Source organism: Chanos chanos, chromosome 8 (genome assembly GCF_902362185.1).
Source record: "Chanos chanos chromosome 8, fChaCha1.1, whole genome shotgun sequence".
Lineage (NCBI taxonomy): Eukaryota > Metazoa > Chordata > Actinopteri > Gonorynchiformes > Chanidae > Chanos > Chanos chanos.
The window spans coordinates 43145695-43166301 of record NC_044502.1 but is presented as its reverse complement, the minus strand read 5'-3'; the positions used below and the strand labels follow the sequence as shown (position 1 = coordinate 43166301).

General features: G+C 40.9%; 1 protein-coding gene across 2 annotated transcripts in view; it reads right to left on the bottom strand.

Moving 5' to 3' along the window:
- Window positions 1-1329: 1329 nt before the first annotated feature.
- Window positions 1330-20607, bottom strand: part of dnah5 (dynein, axonemal, heavy chain 5) — an 82243-nt gene continuing 62965 nt past the window's right edge. For both annotated transcript variants that reach the window (XM_030781299.1, XM_030781300.1), the window contains exons 65-79: window positions 18869-19051; window positions 15473-15716; window positions 15069-15183; window positions 14614-14804; window positions 13381-13502; window positions 12026-12175; window positions 10858-11103; window positions 10169-10388; window positions 9559-9764; window positions 8762-8965; window positions 6490-6705; window positions 5319-5531; window positions 4223-4375; window positions 2572-2803; window positions 1330-1481 (exon numbers count right to left, since the gene is read on the bottom strand). In XM_030781299.1, the coding sequence (XP_030637159.1) occupies window positions 1330-1481; window positions 2572-2803; window positions 4223-4375; window positions 5319-5531; window positions 6490-6705; window positions 8762-8965; window positions 9559-9764; window positions 10169-10388; window positions 10858-11103; window positions 12026-12175; window positions 13381-13502; window positions 14614-14804; window positions 15069-15183; window positions 15473-15716; window positions 18869-19051 (2847 nt within the window). The remainder of the gene's footprint in view (window positions 1482-2571; window positions 2804-4222; window positions 4376-5318; window positions 5532-6489; window positions 6706-8761; window positions 8966-9558; window positions 9765-10168; window positions 10389-10857; window positions 11104-12025; window positions 12176-13380; window positions 13503-14613; window positions 14805-15068; window positions 15184-15472; window positions 15717-18868; window positions 19052-20607) is intronic.

Genomic DNA, 20607 nt, shown 5'->3' with positions numbered 1-20607 from the left:
ATACTGTCAAAAGGTTCAGCGGCGCTGAAAAGAAAGTTAAAAATGGACCTTTTACTTCTTTTTTTTCATGCTGTGCACTCGTTCTTTCCGTAACATTTTAAATTTCAAATGACGCATTGTTAATACATCAGAATGACTTTTCATCACACCGAATATGAACTGTCATGATGCTAGAGTGACAATTCACGCAAATGTTTCATGTTTATAGAAGTTTTAGGAGCACAGATATAGGAGGAATTCGCTGCGTGGTCCCCAAGTCATTTGCAGTGGTGACCTTTGTCTTTTTCTAAGTCACTCTGGATAAGAGCATCCGCCTAATTAAGTAAATGTAATTCTCAGTAGCTCGTTTAAATGCTAACAGTTCTGGAGTTCCTTGCCTTTTCTCGGTTTCCCTCATGATTTGACCTTCAGCGAATGCACAAAGCTGCCCTGTCTTCAACTCTGCAGCAGGTGACGGTTCCATTTGCCAAAGATGACTTCAGAATACGAAACCATGTCTGATTTTTGCTGTCTAGGTAAATGCATAAATGTTTCGAGCTCAGAGAGGAACTATACTTTTGGTAATTTGCTATGTGTGTATTCATTAAGAAGAGTTTAATGAAAAACAAAAAGGTTAATTGCTGACTCCTGCCTGGAGACTTTCTCAAAACATGCGTAAACCATACTGCGGGGTCTTTCATGGCACCATCAGTTTCAGTTAGCAACAGGCTTTGAGTGCCCATTAAATTAGAGTTATCAGTTAGTCATTTTGTTTGTCTTTAGTGTGATGGAGACCACTAAGCTAATTAGCAGAAATCACAGGATCAGTCATTATTGTTTATTAAGTGGTGGAACAGATGATTGGATATTATAATCAGATTGCTGAGCTAAATTGTGATGAGCAGTTGAGACATTGGAATAAGGCTTAGGTAAACCTCTTCAGCAAACTGCGATACAAAAGCTCACTTGATTTCTTTGAGCATTTAAAACAAGGGAAAAGAGTCTGATGATAGTAATTACCACAGATTTATAAAGTTTCTCTCTCTATATAAAGAGTTTTTTATTATTTGTCTTACAGCTCTATGTGATACAAAAATAAATTGATTCACAACAACACTGATTCACAACTGTTTACACAATTTCACATTGTTAGAACAGGATTTAACCTTTGAGAGGATTAGACAAAAAGTCTTGAAAAAAACATTTGCACTTTGCCAGAAAAGATTCAGGTACATAGAAAAGTGCCAAAATTTTCAAAATGACCTACTATTTTTGTTGTTGTTGTTTTTGTTATTTGAATGATCACAGATGGTCTTACTATTAACATCTTTAATCTGGCATCTGTAAAGTCTACTTGACATCACAAAGTAAGGCCACTCCACGTAGTATCCAGTAGTCGGGGAGAAGGCTGGTCCTCAAATCAACAGCAGCAATATAATTCAGATCTGTCCTCACAGGTTTCTTGTATATAGGACAGGAGTACATACGAGTGTCTTTAACACCTGAAAAGACAATCATGAAAAGGTCATTTTCGCAAAATTAATTAAAACAAAAAGATGACAGCTTTACTTCCTCAATTGACCTCCTGTAAATGTAAATCTATTGTACATTCGGTTTCCACACAATGAGTTTTGACCTTAAAAGTCATTTTCAGTTCAGTTAGCCAGCAAACAATGAGAGAATACTCTCCAGCTATTGGATTGCTGGATGGTTCTCCCAAGGCAAAGGAAACCATGTGTTTGGTCGGTGGGTAAGTCATTCTAATCAACACTGAAGGGCTCCAAAATGTGGCAACGGCTCTGCTGCAGCAGCTTTCACTATGTCACTGTTTTTAATCAACTGCTCTTAAGTGATCACGTACTAAGTTCTAATGTAACTAGTAGGGTCCAAGGCAATGTGCTTGAATAACATCCTAAATAATCAGCGAATCCAGTGCGTCTTTCAGGAAACATCCACGATCCAGTCAGTTCATATCCGTCTCTTATAGCTCTCAATAAATGAATCGTTGGCAGTGACTCAAACATTAGCTAAGCCTCTCCAAACTTTGTCATTGAACCAGCTGTTTGCTTTATTACACAAACAGTAGTGCCTCCAAGGATTTGTACACGTTCTTCGATGGCTTCTACACATACATTGCCTGAGAGTTGATTTAAATGTAAATTACGACACTTGTCATTGCTGTAAAGCATACAGCACCAGAGAATTCCCTCAAAGCTAATACTGGGTATTGGGCAACACAATCTATAATAGTCAAATCTAATACCTCAGAAACATTGACTGAGCACAGGCTCTCATTTGTCACTGAAAGTCAGTCTTAGGCTTCGCACTGTTCTGTGACATTTAAATGTTACAACCATTTATCTGTGTTTGTGTGGTTTTTTTTTTGTTGGACAGCATATGAATTATCATTGTTAAATGAAGGACGCACGATAAGACATGACAAATTACACAGCCGTATTTGGGTCACATCCGCGATTTTCGATCATCTATTGGTAATAGAATGTCAGAAGGCGAACGTTCATCAAAGACACAGGAGTACAGACGCACGAAAACATTTCTAGCCGACTGTGCCGCCGCACGCCGAGTTCTCACCGTTGTTCTCGGCATACATCCTTATGACAGGCATCGCCTCGAAGAGCACTTTGGGCCTGGAGTCAATGAGTTTGCAGTTTCTGCGGTCCCAGCCAGCCCCCTCCAGATACAGGCCGTAAACATACACGCCCTCGGTGGGCGGCTGTGTGATGTCATCCTTCATCCATTTAGTGACCTCATTACAGAGTACCATGCGATCCAATGCCCAGCCTTTGTTAGCACGAGTGATCTCCTACAAAATTTGAACAGAGACAGAAAAGCATTCCGCAACATTTCTTAACATTGAGTTCACTAATGTTGGCAACGCACTTTAAGATTTTTAAAAGGCTAAAGATGTTGAAAATGTGGGGTAGTGCATGTTCAAAGAGAGATTTCACAGAGTTTCTTGTGTATTGGTTGTAAAGACGCACACAGTAAATGGTTCAGCAAGAACAGGACAATTTTGTACATACCATCTTAAAACACCCAACTTGGATATCCATCATTATTTAAAAAATTTGTCAGGATGGGCAAATTTGAGCTAAAATCAGGCTAAGAATCCCTGTAGTGCGTTTTTTATGCAATCATGAAGCGACAATTCAAACTTGGGTAACAGTGTGTTTAGGGGGTGGTATAAATTTCTCAACAGTTTATAATTTTTTCATAATGAACCTATCACTACAAGCCAAATAAATAAATAAATAAATAAATGCCTACTTTTTTTTTCTTTTTTTTTTCTTTTTACTTGCTCGCCGCAAGTCTCATAATCTTGGCTGTCAGGGCAGTGTTCTGTTCTTTCATTCTGAGTAATACTCACACACTCATAAACTTATTTTGTTTCTAATTGAACTATAATGAGAAATGCAATTGTCTGCAGGAAATCAACTTCATGGCAGGAAAAACGCACTTAATTTATTGGTGTTCCCCACAATAAGCGACATTTCTATATATCTAATTTCTGACTGTTCGAGAAATACATCTCGTATATAATGGCTTAGAACAATTTTAATAATAAGCAAATAAGTTTGAGTAATTTTTTAATGTGGTTAGCAGATGATGTGAAACTTTTTGAATTGACTGACTCATTAGCGTATGCCGCAGGTGGAGAATACCCTTAGGACCCCTTTGTAGAATCGGTGCCTAATTTTAATTAAAATAATCACGTCTCCTGCAAGCTGTTTGCCTCCAAGATGTTAGCCAAAAGCACCCTGTGATGGTGTTGCCTTGTGGAATTCAAAACACCTGATAACATTTGTTCTCACGAGAATGATGTGAATTCAGACTGAGAACTGCTAGAATGTCATTAAATTTGCAAATTGAGAGCATGTTGAAAATAAACATCAGCAGCATTGTACCTCGGATCAAGCAAAACTGAGTCAAACGTCTCTCTAGGTTTTATGGACATGTATAATGTATTTAACTTGTTAAAACAAACTTTCAGATACATAGCTGTAGTTACATATTGTATATAATGCAACAGAAACATTGAGAAGCTCTACTGTATGTTTTTGTACTGTAAGTGCCTTGGAGAAAGTAAAATGTGGAAGACCCTTGTCTTGGAGGATGTCAAAACTATTTCTACAGTATATCGAAGTGGAGTTGTATAAGTGTTATCCCAGGTGGAAAGAAACTTCTAGATCTCTGATGGTGCTACATGGATAGCCTAACCCACCTGTCTCATAGCTGTCAGGAAGCCCTGGGGGTTAAAGAACCCTGTCATCCAGAAACAGTTGGGCCGTCCCTCAAAGATCCAGGCCTGGAACTGCCGGTTACGCTCCAGCAGCTCTGTAAACCAGAACCCCAGCGTGCTGGAGGCCCAAGAGGCCTAGACAGAACATATACAGCAATACAAGATGGGTCAAGCAAGCAAGCAAGCAAGCAGAACCACGGTTATAGCTCACACACACAAACAAACACAAACACACACACACACACACACACACACACACACACATACGCAAAGACACCGAGCAGTACAAAAATGCACAAGCTAACACGAAACACGGAAAGCATCGCTTCCTTGAGGCTGATTGTCATTCAAAGGACAGTATGTGTTCACTTGGAGTGTTATTTATTAGGGATGCTTGGCTAGAGTGTGAAATGCTTTGTCGCGGTACTTGCTCCACTAAATGGGTGAATGCTGAAGACGGTATTGTGTTGATCTGGTTGTACAGCCCTGTTTTGATGTTCCGTTTTCCTATGGAAGTTATTTCCTGGGATATTATGGATTTGTCATACCTCAAGTCCCATGTCAGCTTACGTCATTAAAACATATATCTTCTCTATGCAGATATACAGTTATGGAATAAAAACACATTATTCTGTAAACAGCTCACACATTTGGTGATCTCTACGTGATGATGATCTCACTAATTTGTAGAAAATTTTAAAAATGATGAGCAATAAACTCCCTTCTGCTGGGTTTCTCACTGGTAAATTTCCTTCAAAAAAACTGCGAACAACTAATTGTCCATGAACTATTATACATTACATACATATTATGCACTACTTTACAAGAAAAGCAACTCATTTTAAAAGGACTACAATATGAAACCGGCCAATCAGAAAACAAATTCAGATTGATTTTAGAGTGAGTGAAACTGACATTCTCCTGCAAAATTTATGGCTTGAACTCCAGACCTATGGATAGAAATCTTATACTTCAAAGCTACCGACAGAAAGACGTATAAACAGATACTGATGAATATTGAAACATGCATATCAAATACTTTGCGCGTCCGCTGTGTGGAGAGTGGTTAATATCTGACCTTCTTCCAGCGGGCTGGGATGCGTGCGTCGTACATGCAGTCCAGCGCGTCTCGCAGATTCTCGCTCATAATGATGGTTCCATCGATGGCTAGTTTCAGATCAGTCAGTGTGTTCCTGACCAGAACAATAACCCTCTGCATCCGATCAATCTCCTGCCGCAGAAAAATGTTCATAGGCTGCAAATGTCCCATCTTCATCAACCTCTCCCTCACCTGGGTGTACACACAAAAACGCAGACACAGACACAGGCACAGACACAGACACACGCACACACACACACACAGAAAAATTTCAGCACTAAATCATGAATAATAGAAGTGCTGTTTAGCTTAATACTTTTTTTTTCCCAAACACGTGGAATGCCATCTCAAGCGTACCATGTTTCAGATAGGATATAATCAATCTTATTGGCTCTGTTGAATGCATCAGAAGCCAACGGTTATATGACGCCTGATTACCATTCCATCATCCAATCAAAACAACTCCCTGAATCTAGTAAACAGGAAAACAAATCAAATTTATGGATGTGGCATATGCATTTCATTTCCTCCAATACTGTAAGATTTGCCATTTATAGTCGATATATGCAAATTGCCTGTTTTGTTCCGATAAGAAAATAGCAGGAAAGGCCTTTCAGTGCAATCATGCATAAAACACTCCTTTTTTTTTCAATTGTTTGTTTGTTTGTTTTTTGAGAATGCTGCTTATGACTGAGGAAGAACTGACAAGCTATGCCATGCTGAAAAGTGTTAATGAATGTGAAAAGGTAGGGTTTGCCTCTAAGCACATGTTTTATTATAGTTTTTTTAAAGCTCATTAACTGGTGAAGAATAGCTGAGGAACGGCAAGTAATTATTGCCCAATTGGTTTTCTGAGCACCTATGGCTTATTGAGAAAATAGTCATTGCTCTCTCTCTCTCTCTCTCTGACTCACACACACACACACACACACACAAACAAATATATACGCACGCACGCACACACGCACACACACACACACACACACACAAAGAGCAATTCATCTCCAGCTCTGTGTTTGAATCCTTTTTCTACTTTCCCGTCTCAGAGTCGGCGACTGAGACCTCGTGCGCCTGGCGCACACGTGAGTCTGGGGCCGCTCCATCGACCCGTCGATCTGTTCTTTTCTGTCGAGCGGTTGCCTTCCCTTACCTCGAACGGCACGTAGTCGGGCGGCAGTTTCTCCAGCATGTCATCCGCCAGCCGGCTCACCACGTCTTCTCGAGTCTCCCCTCCGCCGCTGGAGCTGTCTTTAGGCTGGATGCTCAAAATGGTGTCCAGTACGTCCTTAGCCAGCTTGCTCTGGTAGGTGATGTCGGCGTTGGGGTGAAGGCCAAACACCTCCGGTGTGTCATAGGACGGAAGGCCCTGCACAGGTGAGACAGGATGGGACATACCACTTAGAAAGATATTACACCTCTGGGTTTTTTTTTTTTTTTTTTTAAATCTTTTTTTTAACTCCACTGGTGTCACGCTGCATGAACAGGTCTGATCACATTTTGTGTTTAGATTATATTACAATATATATTTAGTGTGTGTTTCCTCTGATTTTGTTGTCAGTTACAAACCCTCTCTAATTTTTTTTTTTTTACCCCCAAATCAGTGACATAATGTCTTTAATCGCAGGCGTGGCGTAATCTAGAGTAAGCTATTGATCATCTTGCCATTTATTTCCAAAAGGCCAGTTTCTAGTTGTGTTACCAAGACCAATTTTTCTAGCTGAATAATTATTTTTGTTTGTAAGAACCACACAGAACCTAAATCCATAAAGATTTGGTATGAACAAAGCATAACATCTATCAGTGTACTGTTTGAGCAGTAGTTGTATTGGCCCATAGCTCTTCATAAAGGTGAAATTAACCCCAACAATTAAACTTTTTGTCATTTAAACATTTTTGGAGTAGCACTATGGCAGTTTGCTGGTTTCGTATGCCAGGCAGGGTATGCAGATGATGTGGACTTGGAAAACGGAGGGCTGGACAGTTGGTTCTAATGTCTCTGATGTTCCTCTCCCTGGTGCCTGTTTGCCCTCAAGCAAAGCACTTAGCACCAACTTTCTCTGCGGGCACTACAACATGGCACTGCCCCCCTCACTCTGGTTTCACTCATCCCAGCCAATGAAAAACAGCGTGTGTTGCTCAATGGGCCCTACTATTGTTAAATGATGGATTAAGAAATGTCACACAAGAGATAAAGATTGTAAAAGGCAGAAAAAATCCACCATTACAAATCCAAATGCATCAAAATATCTTCAGATTGGTATAATCTCGTTTTTACTGTGACCGTACACGAGGCAACTGAGGAGCTTATGAATAATTACATACAAAAGATGTCATTTTTATCCGCATGTCCTACACAGTAAATATGAAATAAACAGCATAAATGACGTTATGCTGCTAAGCAGTTGAATAACAATGAGCCAATCAGGGCTTTGTGTGTTGGCCCATTTACTTTCCTCAAGGCTGTTTTCTTCCAGAGCTCCCCCTTGAAAACACACACACACACACACACACACACACACACACTCACATACGCGCACACACACACACATACACACACACACACATACACACATACACAAAAGACAGACACACACACACACACACACACACACACATACCCTTTTCTTTTCTTTCTCTTTTTTTTTTTCTTTTTTTTTTTTTTTTTGCTGAGAGTCACTGTTAGTGCGTTCACTCAGGATGATAGACTCGTTGTGTGTGACAAACGGTACAATGTGTTGGCTGCAGCGTGAGCAGCGCCTTACTGGAACGACACATTTATCAGTTATTGTAAAAGACTCGGGAGCCGCAGCCGGCGAAAGCTAGAGACACATCCGTCAAAACGAGACCAAAAGGAACGAGGGTCAACCTCCGCACCACCAACGTCTGTACTGTGCGTTCGTTTTACAGAGACGCCTGGAGGTTTACTCCTCTTACGTCCTTTAACTTATGACACATACTGTTTTCACTTACAATGCCCGGGCCTGAGGAATATGTACGACTTGACTTTGGTTCTGTCTCCTGGATGCTGTGGGGTGCTTTGATGTACGTTCTTAATGTAAATTAGAATAGTTGATCCGCATCAATGCTGTGAGCACCATGGAACAGTGGTTTGGCATTACCAGTAGTCAAGGCAACCACATTTTTTTTTCTTTCTTTTTTACATCAAACTTCATAAAACCCCCATACAGTATTTTTTTTTTTTTTTCTGTCGGTGAGATCTCCCTGTACCCTTGTTGATGAATTCAAAGTGTCCAGAACAAGCAGGAATCAGTAATTTGATCACTCATCACTGCAGGAGCTTTTTCCTACTGACTGAACAAGCAGCATCTCACCAGGTTTGGACTCTGAGGGACTGATTAAATAAAGACGTTTTCGCTTGAACTCTTGACTTTTTTTTCTTTTTTTTTGGATGGGGAACCCACCTGGATATACTGGAGATAATGTTCCACGCTGGTGCATCTGGGCACACTGTAGCCCTTGTAGAAGTGAAAATCAGGGCTGAACATGGTCTCACTGAACCACACCTTGGCGAACGTGTTCAAAAGGCGCTTGTCATAATCGTCCGTCACCCTCCCTCCGTATTGGATTTCCCCAATCATGTAGCGAACAGTGTTCCAGGACACGCCCTGGTCAAAAATTAAGCATAAAGACCAAGGTGTAATTAATATACATTATTGTGAGGAGACTACACAAAACTATTCTTTGTTCTACACTGACAGACAAAACTTAATAACAATTTTGTACAAAATAATTTATTACTCCTGGTGTACACATGTGAGCTGATGTAATACTGAGGTCAACTACAATAGCAAAATTCAGGGATTTGGAAGAATATAGCAATTCCAGTGATTTTGAAAAAAAAAAACAGCCAAAGTAATTCCGAAGCTCAATATGAACTAAGGTCAAACAGTCAATGTACACCATTTACAAAAAGCAAACAAACAAACAAACAAACCAGCAAGCAAGAAAAAAAACAGGCCACTCACAATAGATACAACCTCTGAAATAACCAGTGTTTAGAAATCAGTGTTCAATACCTTCCCACATAAGAATCCACCAAAAAATGATCTTAAGAATTTAAGAAGTATAAGTCTGTCAGTAGGTATTTTGCATAGCTCAGCTGACACTGTTTTTGAGATTTTTCCAGGCATTTAGCCGTGTGTTGTGTTCTACGCATAACAATCTCGACGGACATTAGCACGGCTGTTGTCATTCTCACCTTCTTAATGTCCATATCATCCAGGTGGTTCTGTACAAACTGGATGGTGGCGTTAAAGTCAGCCTGATTAAACTCGTATGGGATGTTCCAGCCCAGCGGGCCATATTTCCTCCTCTCCTGGACGGTGGAGTGGAGGAAAGCTACGCTGTATAACATTGGTCTCCACTGTACCATGTTACTCACGTCCAGTAGGTCCTGACTAATGCCTTACAGGAGACAAATACACAGACAGCAAGAGATGAATTTAACAAAACAGACAATACGTTTGAGAAAAAGGGGGGTAAGATTTTCTGCTTTAAGAGCATTTGGTTCACCAGGGATGATAGGAACAAAACCACCCTGCGTGTTCTAAGGTACCATGTGGATTAGATTCACACGTAAACATTTGTGTAGCTCCAGCATAGTAAACACAGCAACTGTTAAGCATTACACTATTATAAAGCTTCTATTGAACAACCCTACACACAACTCTACTTTCTACTGATAATTACACATAATGAGAATGGAGTTGTCATAGATGCAAGTGTAATTGCTACCTAGATGGAAAATAAAGGATTTTGAAAGCAGTCTAACTGAATATCTACTTCGACAGAAGAAAGGCTGACTGCACCTCCGTAGGTCCTCTTTAGACCAGCCTTGAGTCCCTGTGGCGGCTCATTAGTGAATTTGATGGACATCTGCAGCAGGGTGATGGGAAAGTGTTTGTGCACCTCTGTCGTCATCCACACGCGGAAAGTGTCGTGCACGCTGTCCGTCTCTGTGATCGTGTCCATCAGTTCATCTAGAAAATCCAAACCCAGGTGACAGTTCTGAAGCAAAGCCCAGCCACCCTGGAGAGAGAGAGAGAGAGAGAGAGAGAGAGAGAGAGAAATGAGGAAGTCCAAATGAGGAATTTTGTATCAACACTCGCAGACCTAATCTGTTAATCACTCAGCAATGGATCATTAGAACCAAATGTGCTAGCACAGGGCTAAAACAATTATGTGACCAGCAGGGAGTACATCACGACTAGACTGCGAAATACTTGTTTATGTACACAAATCTGTGTTTATTTACATACATTAGATACGCTAGCGTTGTCTTCCTCAACAGTGTTTCGTTCCTACACTCAATTTTCTCTGATGTAATTTTTTTTTCTAACACACCTGGTTCTGCTGATCAGGGTAGCGGTAAGTGACTGACTTGCATGAAGTGTCTTGGTTTTTAGAGTGAAGCAGACAAACGCAGACTTGCGGGTAACCAAGAACGGAACTGGGAAACACTGAGTTTCTTTAGTGTGTGTGTGTGTGTGTGACTCACATTGGCCATGGACTGTTGCAGGAGTTTGCGAGCGTGCACTTCTTGGCCCTGGCCCATGGATACATAACGTGTTTCGATCTTCTGCCTCTTGCCCAGTGCGATGATGGAGTCCGTGGGGTCCGAGCCCATCGAGAGAAAACAGATGAGAGGAGTACGAGCGTCCGATTCCTCCCACGTCTTCTCCAGGTCCAAAATCACGCCCTCCACATACTTCTCCCCCATCGAATCCGTTATGTATTTCCGTGCCTTTCAATCATAGACGTTAAAAACATTAGTGTGGAAAACACACAGACAAACAAGAGACACTCTAAACACACTGTGTCGAACGGCAAAAAAAATCTTTTATACGTTTTTGGGGGTTTTTTTCATATGTTGACCACCTCTAGCTCTAAAAATTGAAAATATGCTCAAAGCGCTTGTAAGGTTGTTTACTCAGAGAAGAAGAATTTAGGCTTCAATTGGATGAAAACACATTTTAAAAAGAAAATAATCATTCAAAGTGCAGATCAGTTCAGTTCCATACTTAATCCTTACCTTAAGGTTATATAAAGGATTAGATTTAGAGAAAGCCTTTTTAATAACATGCACTGAGACAAGCTCTTCCAACTGTCTCCTGCTTAAGCTATTGAACAACAATACTTCAGGTTTGGCAATGAAAAAGCGCACCTTGCAAACTTACTGATCCTTCAGTTAAATAATTTATTGTGCTGAACCATAACTTTGGCACAATAATCCATTCTGTGGTTTTGCAAAATTAGGTTTTTTTTTTTTTTTTTAATGGAGCATTAGTAAGTTGGAGAATTTCTTCTCTACTCTTTCATTCAAGACTTATTTCACTGAATCAGCACTTCAGTTCAGCTGTGCCTAGTAAGTTTATTTTTTCTCCCTCCGTGCCTCTCAGCTAAAACATTTTTTGTGACTGTTAAAAGCTTCGGAAAATCAGGTAAAAAAATGCACCGCTGAGCTGTGCCGTAAAAAAAAGGGTCAATTCTTCACTTCACTGACATCAAGCACAGTCAACAGTACCATAAGAATTAGACCACTTGACCGCAGTTGGATGGTGGATAAACCATTGACGTTACAGTTTTGTTGCATTAAATAGCTTTGAACTTGAGGGACAGCAGTGGACAGAGAGATCAGAGATGGACGAGAGTGAGGTAAGGCTCACCTGAGCGATGGTGCGGTCCGGACACCATGAGCGAATGAGGAGGAGGCGACGGAAGCAGTCCAGAGACTGGTCATAGGCGTTAGGAATGACCTCTTCTTCAGGGGCTTCCTTATCAAACCAGCTCTTCCACTGCCTCTCATTACGACTGATCTACACGCACACACACACACACACACACACACACACACACACACACACATTCGTACACACATACATGCTGTGAGTTACTTCAACAAGACTTGGACCATAATGAGATGTGTTAACATCTCAAAGGGGAAAAAAAAAAACTGACAACAATAAGGCTTCCAAAATACACTTTTCTTTTCACTGAAGGTCAAAGTCCTGCTGCGTTTTGCCTTCACCTCATATTTAGAGGGTGATTATTTTTCCCTGGGAAACCATTGTGTTCAGTCTTTACTCAATCAGAGACCACAGTGGGTGGCTGATATGAAAAACAGCAGGAATTTGACCTTCCAGGCCTGAATTCCGGTAAGCCTGGGTTACGTCACTACATGATACTTGGCAGGTTCTTAGATGACTTCAACTTGCAGGGGACATTTAAACAATGGCAGCACTATGAATTTTTTTTTTTTTTTAGATTTAAGTTAAACCTGAAGTAATACTTGAACTATTCTCAAGTGTGCTGAAGTAATTACAGTGTACGAGGCTTTACTCAGTCATTCATGGCGAAAGCTTCTGAGCCAGTCTGTTGGTACATTTTTCAAGTTGCTCCTAATGAATGAACATTACCTAAATATAGGTAGACATGTATGCTTAATTCCTTCTCTTAAAATACTCTGGGGGCTGGGGTGGTGGTGGGGGTTCCACACACATGTATGCATGCGTGCACACACAGACATACAGACACACACACACACACACACACATGTAAAACATACAGATGTTACATGTATCTAAAGGATGTCAAGGATCAGAAGGCTTTAGTGTGGACCCCTTTGGAAAGCATTTGCAGACACTACCTTGCAGACACTACTTGTTGTAGTCAGGAAACCGTTATTTAATTAAACAAAAGCCGTTTAATCTGGTCCCTTCAGCCACAAATAATTGATTTGAAGTTTGTCAAAGTGAGCTCATTTCACAGCGTGTTGAGCAGGAGGTTCCCAGGGGCGACAGCATGCCGTCAATCTCTCTGCTGTGTGCCGCGCCGTCCAGATGAATCAAATATTGACATGTTTACCACTGAGAGCAGGACGTGGAGGAAGGGGAGGGGGAGGGGAGGGGAGGGGAGGGGAGGGGAGGGGGGCGGGGTAGGGTGTAGGGAGGGGTGCGTGAAACAGATTTAATGAGGGAAAAGATTTGGTGACAGCTGCCAGCATGTCCCAGAGAGCACACACCTGATCCAAAATGTCGGAGAACTGCCAGAGACGGCTCAGCTCCACCAAGTTGAGCCACGTCATGTCCAAGATCCACTTAGCTGGTTTAGGAGGACAGGCTTTCAGATCCAGAGAGGCTCCACCTGAAGTCATTTGAGAGAGACAGAGAGAGAGAGAGAGAGAGAGAGAGAGAGAGAGAGAGAGAGAGAGAGAGAGCAAGAGATTGAGAATGTGTCAGAGCTCATGGGCAAACACCTTAACATGCACGTCAGAAAAAAAAAAATTAAGGGCTCTTCTTTTAAATCAGCTATTTCACATTGGGTAAAGTGCCCAAAAACACGTGAAATTGAGTTTGATTTGAGAAGTGGAAAACAAACAATCCTATCCTGTTCAGGTCACAGCTCCCTTTGATAAACTGATCTCGATGAAAGTTGGACATCGGTCAGTAATGGTGAACTGTACTGGCAACCAATTCAAAACAACTGTACATGCTAGTCAAATGTCTTATTTATAGAACGCATCTGTACTGAACTTACAGAATGAAGCAGGTATCTTACACAGAGATCTGTCACTTCTTGGTTCTGGTGTAACCTAGCAACCTGTTCCTTTACTCAGAAATCCAACCTCCTTCTTAAGACTGCCTTTGAAAAATAAAAACTGATCACTTTCTGTCTGAATTATGAATGAGTGAATGAGTGTAAAGACTGTTTACTCACACCTTCCCAAATGTTTCCACCATGTTTATATTACACATTTCCTGGCAAGGCATTTAATGAAAATGACAATATTATATGGCTGCAGAGTAAACAAAAGGTGGCATTTGATTTGCACGTAGCAGCGTATTTGCATTTTGCATGTGCCTGGTACTAAATATGGAAGGGACCTCACGGAAAATTTAAATAAATAAATAAAAATGAAGTGCCAAACCACCCACATCATCACATAAATCAAAAATCTCTACACAGAATAATTTTACTGAACCATGAAAGATCTCCCCAAAGACTCTAAGTATGTAGAAAAACAGCTGAAGGAAGACAGAGAGAGAGAGAAAGGAAGAGAAAGAGCGAGAGAGAGAGAGAGAGAGAGAGAGAGAGAAATGAAGAGAAAGAGAGAGAGGGGAAGTGAAAAAGAGAGAGAGACAGAGAGAGAGAGAGAGAGGAAGAGAAAAAGAGAGAGAGACAGAGGTAGAGATGCCTCTGAGTCAGCGATAAAGATTTGAGATTTAGATATGAGGTGAGATCATTTGGTTCTGACCTTTGATGAGGGTCAAGAACTCGTCGTGTTTGACACGATTGCTCTGCATGTCAATCTTGAGCGTGAGCAGCAGGGTGAACAGGAACTTGTGCTCCTCGTACAGGCCCCTGGCCGCATACTTGTGAACTTCAGAGGTCATATGTTCAATGATATTGGCGATTCGCTTGCTCGTAATTGGGCTCTTTGAGGATCTGTTCACGCCAAGAAACAGAACAGAGCAACAGTTTGCCAACCAGTAATGAACTAAGAATTCACCAACTGTTCTTCTCTCCGACAGCACGCTTGCATATGTCAGGAGTGATAGTGTATCTGTAACTAACAACATGGAGCACATCAAAACAGTATGCTAATGCTGCCAAAATGGCATTATGCTAATGCCACAAAAAATGCTAATTCGACTTTTATGAAAACAACAACTTCAAAGGAAGTTTTAATAGTAAGAGTTAGTGTTGTACCTGGCCAAAGACAAGTCAAATATACCAAGGAACTGTCGCAGAGAGGTTTGATACATCACATTCACCATACTCATCTCGGTGATCAAAAAGTATAAGATGCTGCCTCTGGTTGCCACTGCAGATACATAAAATGAAAGAAAGAATGAATGAATGAATGAATGAATCACACCAAAACTGACAGGCAGTTGTAAGCAATTATGGGTCTTTGGCATAATAATGAACGTGAACTTATAACCTGTCAAAAAAAATGTAGCATCTTTCTTCTTAAGAGACGTTTGATATGGCTTTTTTTTCAGAAATTAAAAGAGGCAGACTACATTTAAATGTAAATAGTCAAAGAAAATCTCATCATTTTAGGTCTGCCCACTACAACGACTACGAGTTTGTGAGATTTCTGCACCTACCGGGTCGATATTCCTCACGGGCTGAGTTAATCTGGACCTCGGTTTCCGCGGCGATCTGCAGCTTCTGAGTGACCTCCTCAGCGGTACGTTTGGTGATGCCCAATACGTTAATGAGGCTCTCATCATCCACCAGTGAGCCCTGAGTACTGGTCAGCCTGAAGAGCAAGTTGTCCTCCAGTTCTTTCATCTTCCTTTTGTTAGCCATAACATCCTCAAGAAGATCAGTCCGCTCCTTCTCCAACTCCTGTGTCCCAAAGCATCAGTCAGTCTCTTGACATTACAGTAATATTTACCTTATCCTGAGGATCAGGGATTTCCTGTTTAGCTTTGCCTTAGATGTCAGAAAATGTCACGGATTTGGCTGCTCTGCTGTCATGTTTAACTGACAAGAGAAAGTTTGATTTATATACACACCTAGATATTTCACCTTATTTGTTCTGTTCAGATTCCAGCAGAGGTGAATCATGCTGCCACATAATTATTAAACTGCTCTAGCTGATGTGAAAGATCAGATAAACAAAATGGTTTTGGGAACTTGAGAAATTTTGCGAGATCTTGCCATAATTCTTTAGGACCTTTAAACTTCTCCGTCAAGGTTTCAACTTAGATTATGATTTTGCTTTGACTAAAAGGCTACATTCAGTGTTTATATATACATATATATATATATATATATATATATATATATATATATTCACAAAGCTGGTTAGCAGTATCTCCTGCAAGCCTGGATGTAATAGTTTATGATTAACCTGTGGAGTGTAAAGCTTAGGCTACATCACATGACAAAATACTTCAGTCGCATCATATGTAGCAAAGCTTTCATTGGCACCTAAAAGTCAGATTATGTATCTCACAAGACTCTGACATTATTTAGAACATGAGCAGATCATTCTGGATGTCTCAATTTCCCTTAGAGCAGTAAACATACCTTTGACTTTTATCTCTTTTTGCTTAATTTACACTCACATGAACCTGTATTTTCTACCTCTGGGCAAGCTTCCCACATAAACCGTTACTCCTTAGAAGAGCTTTTCAACAATCAGGCCTATTCCTTTGTAGCATTAATAGTGTACAGTGAACTGCACCCAGCAGGTTGAAAAGATCTGCCTCTGGCAAAGCCATCTAAAACTATAATAGTTCTCTCCTTTAAAACTAGCACAGCCTGTGGCCTCTACAGGCATTCCACTGCTACTTCTTTGTAACCTCCTCATTAGCCTGTGTGGGCACAGTGAGCTGGCTTTTCCTGTGATTGGCTGGAGAGTGTATCTACTGATGAAGCTAGGTTGAATGGCTTTTTCCATTAAACCAAACCTGAACTCAGCAGGTGTCACAAGAGAGCTTTGGTCAGCCTCTGCACGCGATTTCAAGCGGCCCAGGAAGGAGCAGTCAATAACAACGGAGAAGGAAAGCAGGCTCACTCAGCCTTTACGCCGTACGGTTCACTAGCTCCGGCGGTTTGCTCTGGACGAGTTTGGCGGCCTGTTCTCCTGAGGTTACGGTATATTTGGACATAGGTCAAATGCTTTACCCATTTTTATATACAACATGCCGTTGGTGCAAAAAGACATCATCTTGGCTACTTTCAATTTGACCAGAAGAAAATGACACAACCCATTCCAACACTCAAGCTCTGCACTTGACCTTTCCCTGATAAAAAAAAAAAGAACTTGCATTAGACCCCCCATGACCACTTGTTTTGGCCACAACATTTCAAAGCAAGCGCATATGGGGCATTACGCATCGGTTGCAATAATGAGCGAACGCAGCACTGGGAAATACAACGAAATATGATTCATTGAACATTCCACCAGAGACCTTCCTGCTCAACGCATGATTTAACCGTCCACAATCGCATCTCATTACAATGATGGTAGCAGACACAGATAAATACCATACCAGCTATGTAATAGGGCGTAAGACCAGGGCATGTTTCAGTATCAAAAATACAAACTGGCAATAACCAGTCCTCCTCTTGGACATAAGCAGCCTGAACATAACACATCTGATTGAGTTAATTAAGGGCCCAGGGAGCATCTGGATATTCAAACCAGGTGTGTCACATTACAGGTGGAACAGAACGTATTTTCCCAAAGGGCGAATCTCTTGGACAGGGCCTTGGCTGCCCCCTTCAATTAGCATTCATGTATGACAAACACATGATTAATGGTAAATGCTACCCCAAGGGTGGAAATGTCTGATGATGATTTAGTGTTTCCCTAAAACCCTCCACCATTTCACATGTGGGCTCTCTCAACAAAGCCAGCTATTCCCATTCCGCTAATCAAGGGCTTGATGATTACTGAACTGTAGGAGTTTTTTTTTTTTTTTTTAAATATCAGAAATGTGAATGTGAAATATTTTCATACTGCATGAGGAACGCCTCTCCGAAAAAAAACGAAAAACAAAACAACCCCAAAGGGCGATTGAAGGTTATGACTGAGAAAGAATTCAGGCTCAGGTGTTTCCAAGTCAATTCTAAGATTGCCTAAATCCTGCCAGTTTTCAAATCAGCCAACTGCTATAGTTTTTCACTGTAGGCTGATAAATATGCAAAATTGTTTGCATTATAAAAAATTCATGCTCCAACTTGTGAGATCAAAAAGCAAAAGGATTTCAGCTCTCCGCCACTGGTCTTCCCATGATTCAGATTCTTAGGGTGTGTTCACACCTGTGCTTTTTAGTCCGGTTAAATCGGACTCCTTTTCCCCCTTGGCGCGATTCGTTTGGGCAGGTGTGAACACAACAATCGCATTCGTGTGCGGACCAAAACAACCGCACTGAGACCCTTGAGAGGAGGTGGTCTTAGTCCAGTCCCAAACGAACTCTGGAGCGGTTCGTTTGTGGTGAGATCGTGATCCGACCCCGATCCGACCCAACTACCAGGTGTACCCCACAAGTTTCAGCTAAACACCATGTTGTCTTTGCAAAGTGTGAAGCAGTATAGTATTTTCAAGACACTTCCTAGAAATGCATTCGGCATCTGCTGGCATAGTTTTGCCTGGAATATTGCCCAGATAATTATCACGATTATGAGCAAATGCCAGTTCTACCGTTGCTCCCTGTTAAATTGTATAGCAATATTTCTCTCACAGAAACATGCACTAGTCCGGAACACAGGACCCTCTTCCTGTATTTACTCTCTTGCTCCCGCCCCAGACACATCTGACCAATAAGTGGAATGAACGTTCTCATGTGCTTTTGTAGTGATGCATTTTGGTTCGCTTGGATTGTTCTCTGTGTGAAAAGAAACCAAACCAAGGGGAAAACGCTCCAAGTTTACAAACTCATCAACTGATTCGGACCAGAGCAAACGAACTACGGGTGTGAAAACGTCCATGGAGAGAGCTTTGACAAACTGGGAGTCAAACTGGTAAATCTCTATCTATTTCTGACCTGTTTTTCTGTCAAGATGACTCTTCCCAGGAGCTGGTCCTCCAGGCCCTTCATGGTGACTGTGAAGTCAATGATGGAGGTGCGGGCGCTGATCTCTGGGGTGTAAGCTGGATTGGGTAGCTTAGTTGTCACGTAGAGGCGAAAACCTTTCATCACGTCCACCTCTTTGTCCCCAACTTTCACCTGGTGAGATACCAGAGTCAAAGGTCACAACAAGTCAGTCAAAAGTTAATAACCAATTTAGACTGCGTGATCCATACTCATAACAGAGACACATTTGCATAGTAAAATTTTAAAATCAGACATAGGTCAAATAAGTACTTTTGAATGACAGGGCCCTTATTAGTTCTCTTTTGCGGTCTATTGTGGTGGTCACTGCTAATATAGTGATAAGATCTGGTTAAGTAAAATGAGATCATTATTGCTAATGTGCTAGTGCATTATTAGACGCGATTTTAAGTGTATTATGTTGTTTGGAGTAGTGAGAAATGTTGCGAAGCAATTATTTTTGTAAGAATTCATTTTTGATTGTGAATATTTTGTTGGTTATTAAGAGTGAGAGTTCATTTATGAGAAGATGCAAATTGGTAGTGTGATAGTCTGGTAGTGTGTTTGTAAATGGTGTGTGTGTGTGTCGTGTGTGTGTGTGTGTGTGTGTGTGTGTATGCCATTTTAGACCACATTTTTTTTTAGCTCCCTGATGTAGTTGTCCACATAAAATTAACATTCAAAAATGTCATTGAAAAAAAAAAGCTTCTCTGTAAAACACCCTAGAAGAAAACAAGCAAATAAAAGTTGGAGAAGTTCAGACATCATACCAACTGATAATGAACTTTTGGGACACATGATGGACTGTTTTGTGATTTCCAGTAATAGTATGGCTATCAGGAACAAAGTTGACAGCTGTTTACACCTTGTATTAATAGAGACCGAAAATAAAACATGCCAAGAAAAAAGAGCTCTCTCTCTCTCTCTCTCTCTCTGTGTTATGTGTTATTTTCAGAGTCTGTTTTTGATGTGTGAAGCAGCTGCTGAGAGTGCAAACCAAGGAGCATCAAATCATCCAAAGGACTGGAAACCCGATAATGAGATGCAGAGAAAGAAGGCGATAACTGTCACTCACTATCCTGAGGCGCTGTCGTTTGCTGGGATCATCTGAGGCAGCTGGCACTATCAGCGAGCTACACCACAAATGAACTCAACCTTGGTCAACATCAAGACACTGAGTCTGTCTTCAAATACAAAGACCCACAGACCTGCAGAAAGCTCTTTTTATTTGGTATATCTCTCTCTCTCTGTCTCTCTCTCTGTCTCTCTCTCTCTCTCTCACTGTCTCTCTCTCTCTCTCTCTCTCTCTGTCTCTCTGTGCTCTCCAATCTGTCCACGCCTAATTGCAGTAATATTCTTCCAAATGAACAGGATGCGACAAGCAGGAAATTTATAAGTTAACTCACATTCAGAATAATCTCTCAGTCAGTTCAACACGCTCACATATAATTTACTACTCTATAGATAGCAACTCATAAACATTTATTTGAGCTGCAGGATGTTGGACATAATTACTTACTGTCTATCCGTTCTGTAATTTAACACAAAATCTATTTTTTTGTTCAAAATAAATAGGGCTGTGGGGAAATGACTTTTTTTTTTCTTTTATTGCCATATAATTATGAAAGGGCTTTCTGTTCATGGAGAAAAAAACTATATACTGTTCATGGGGGAAAAAATCTATATTCTAG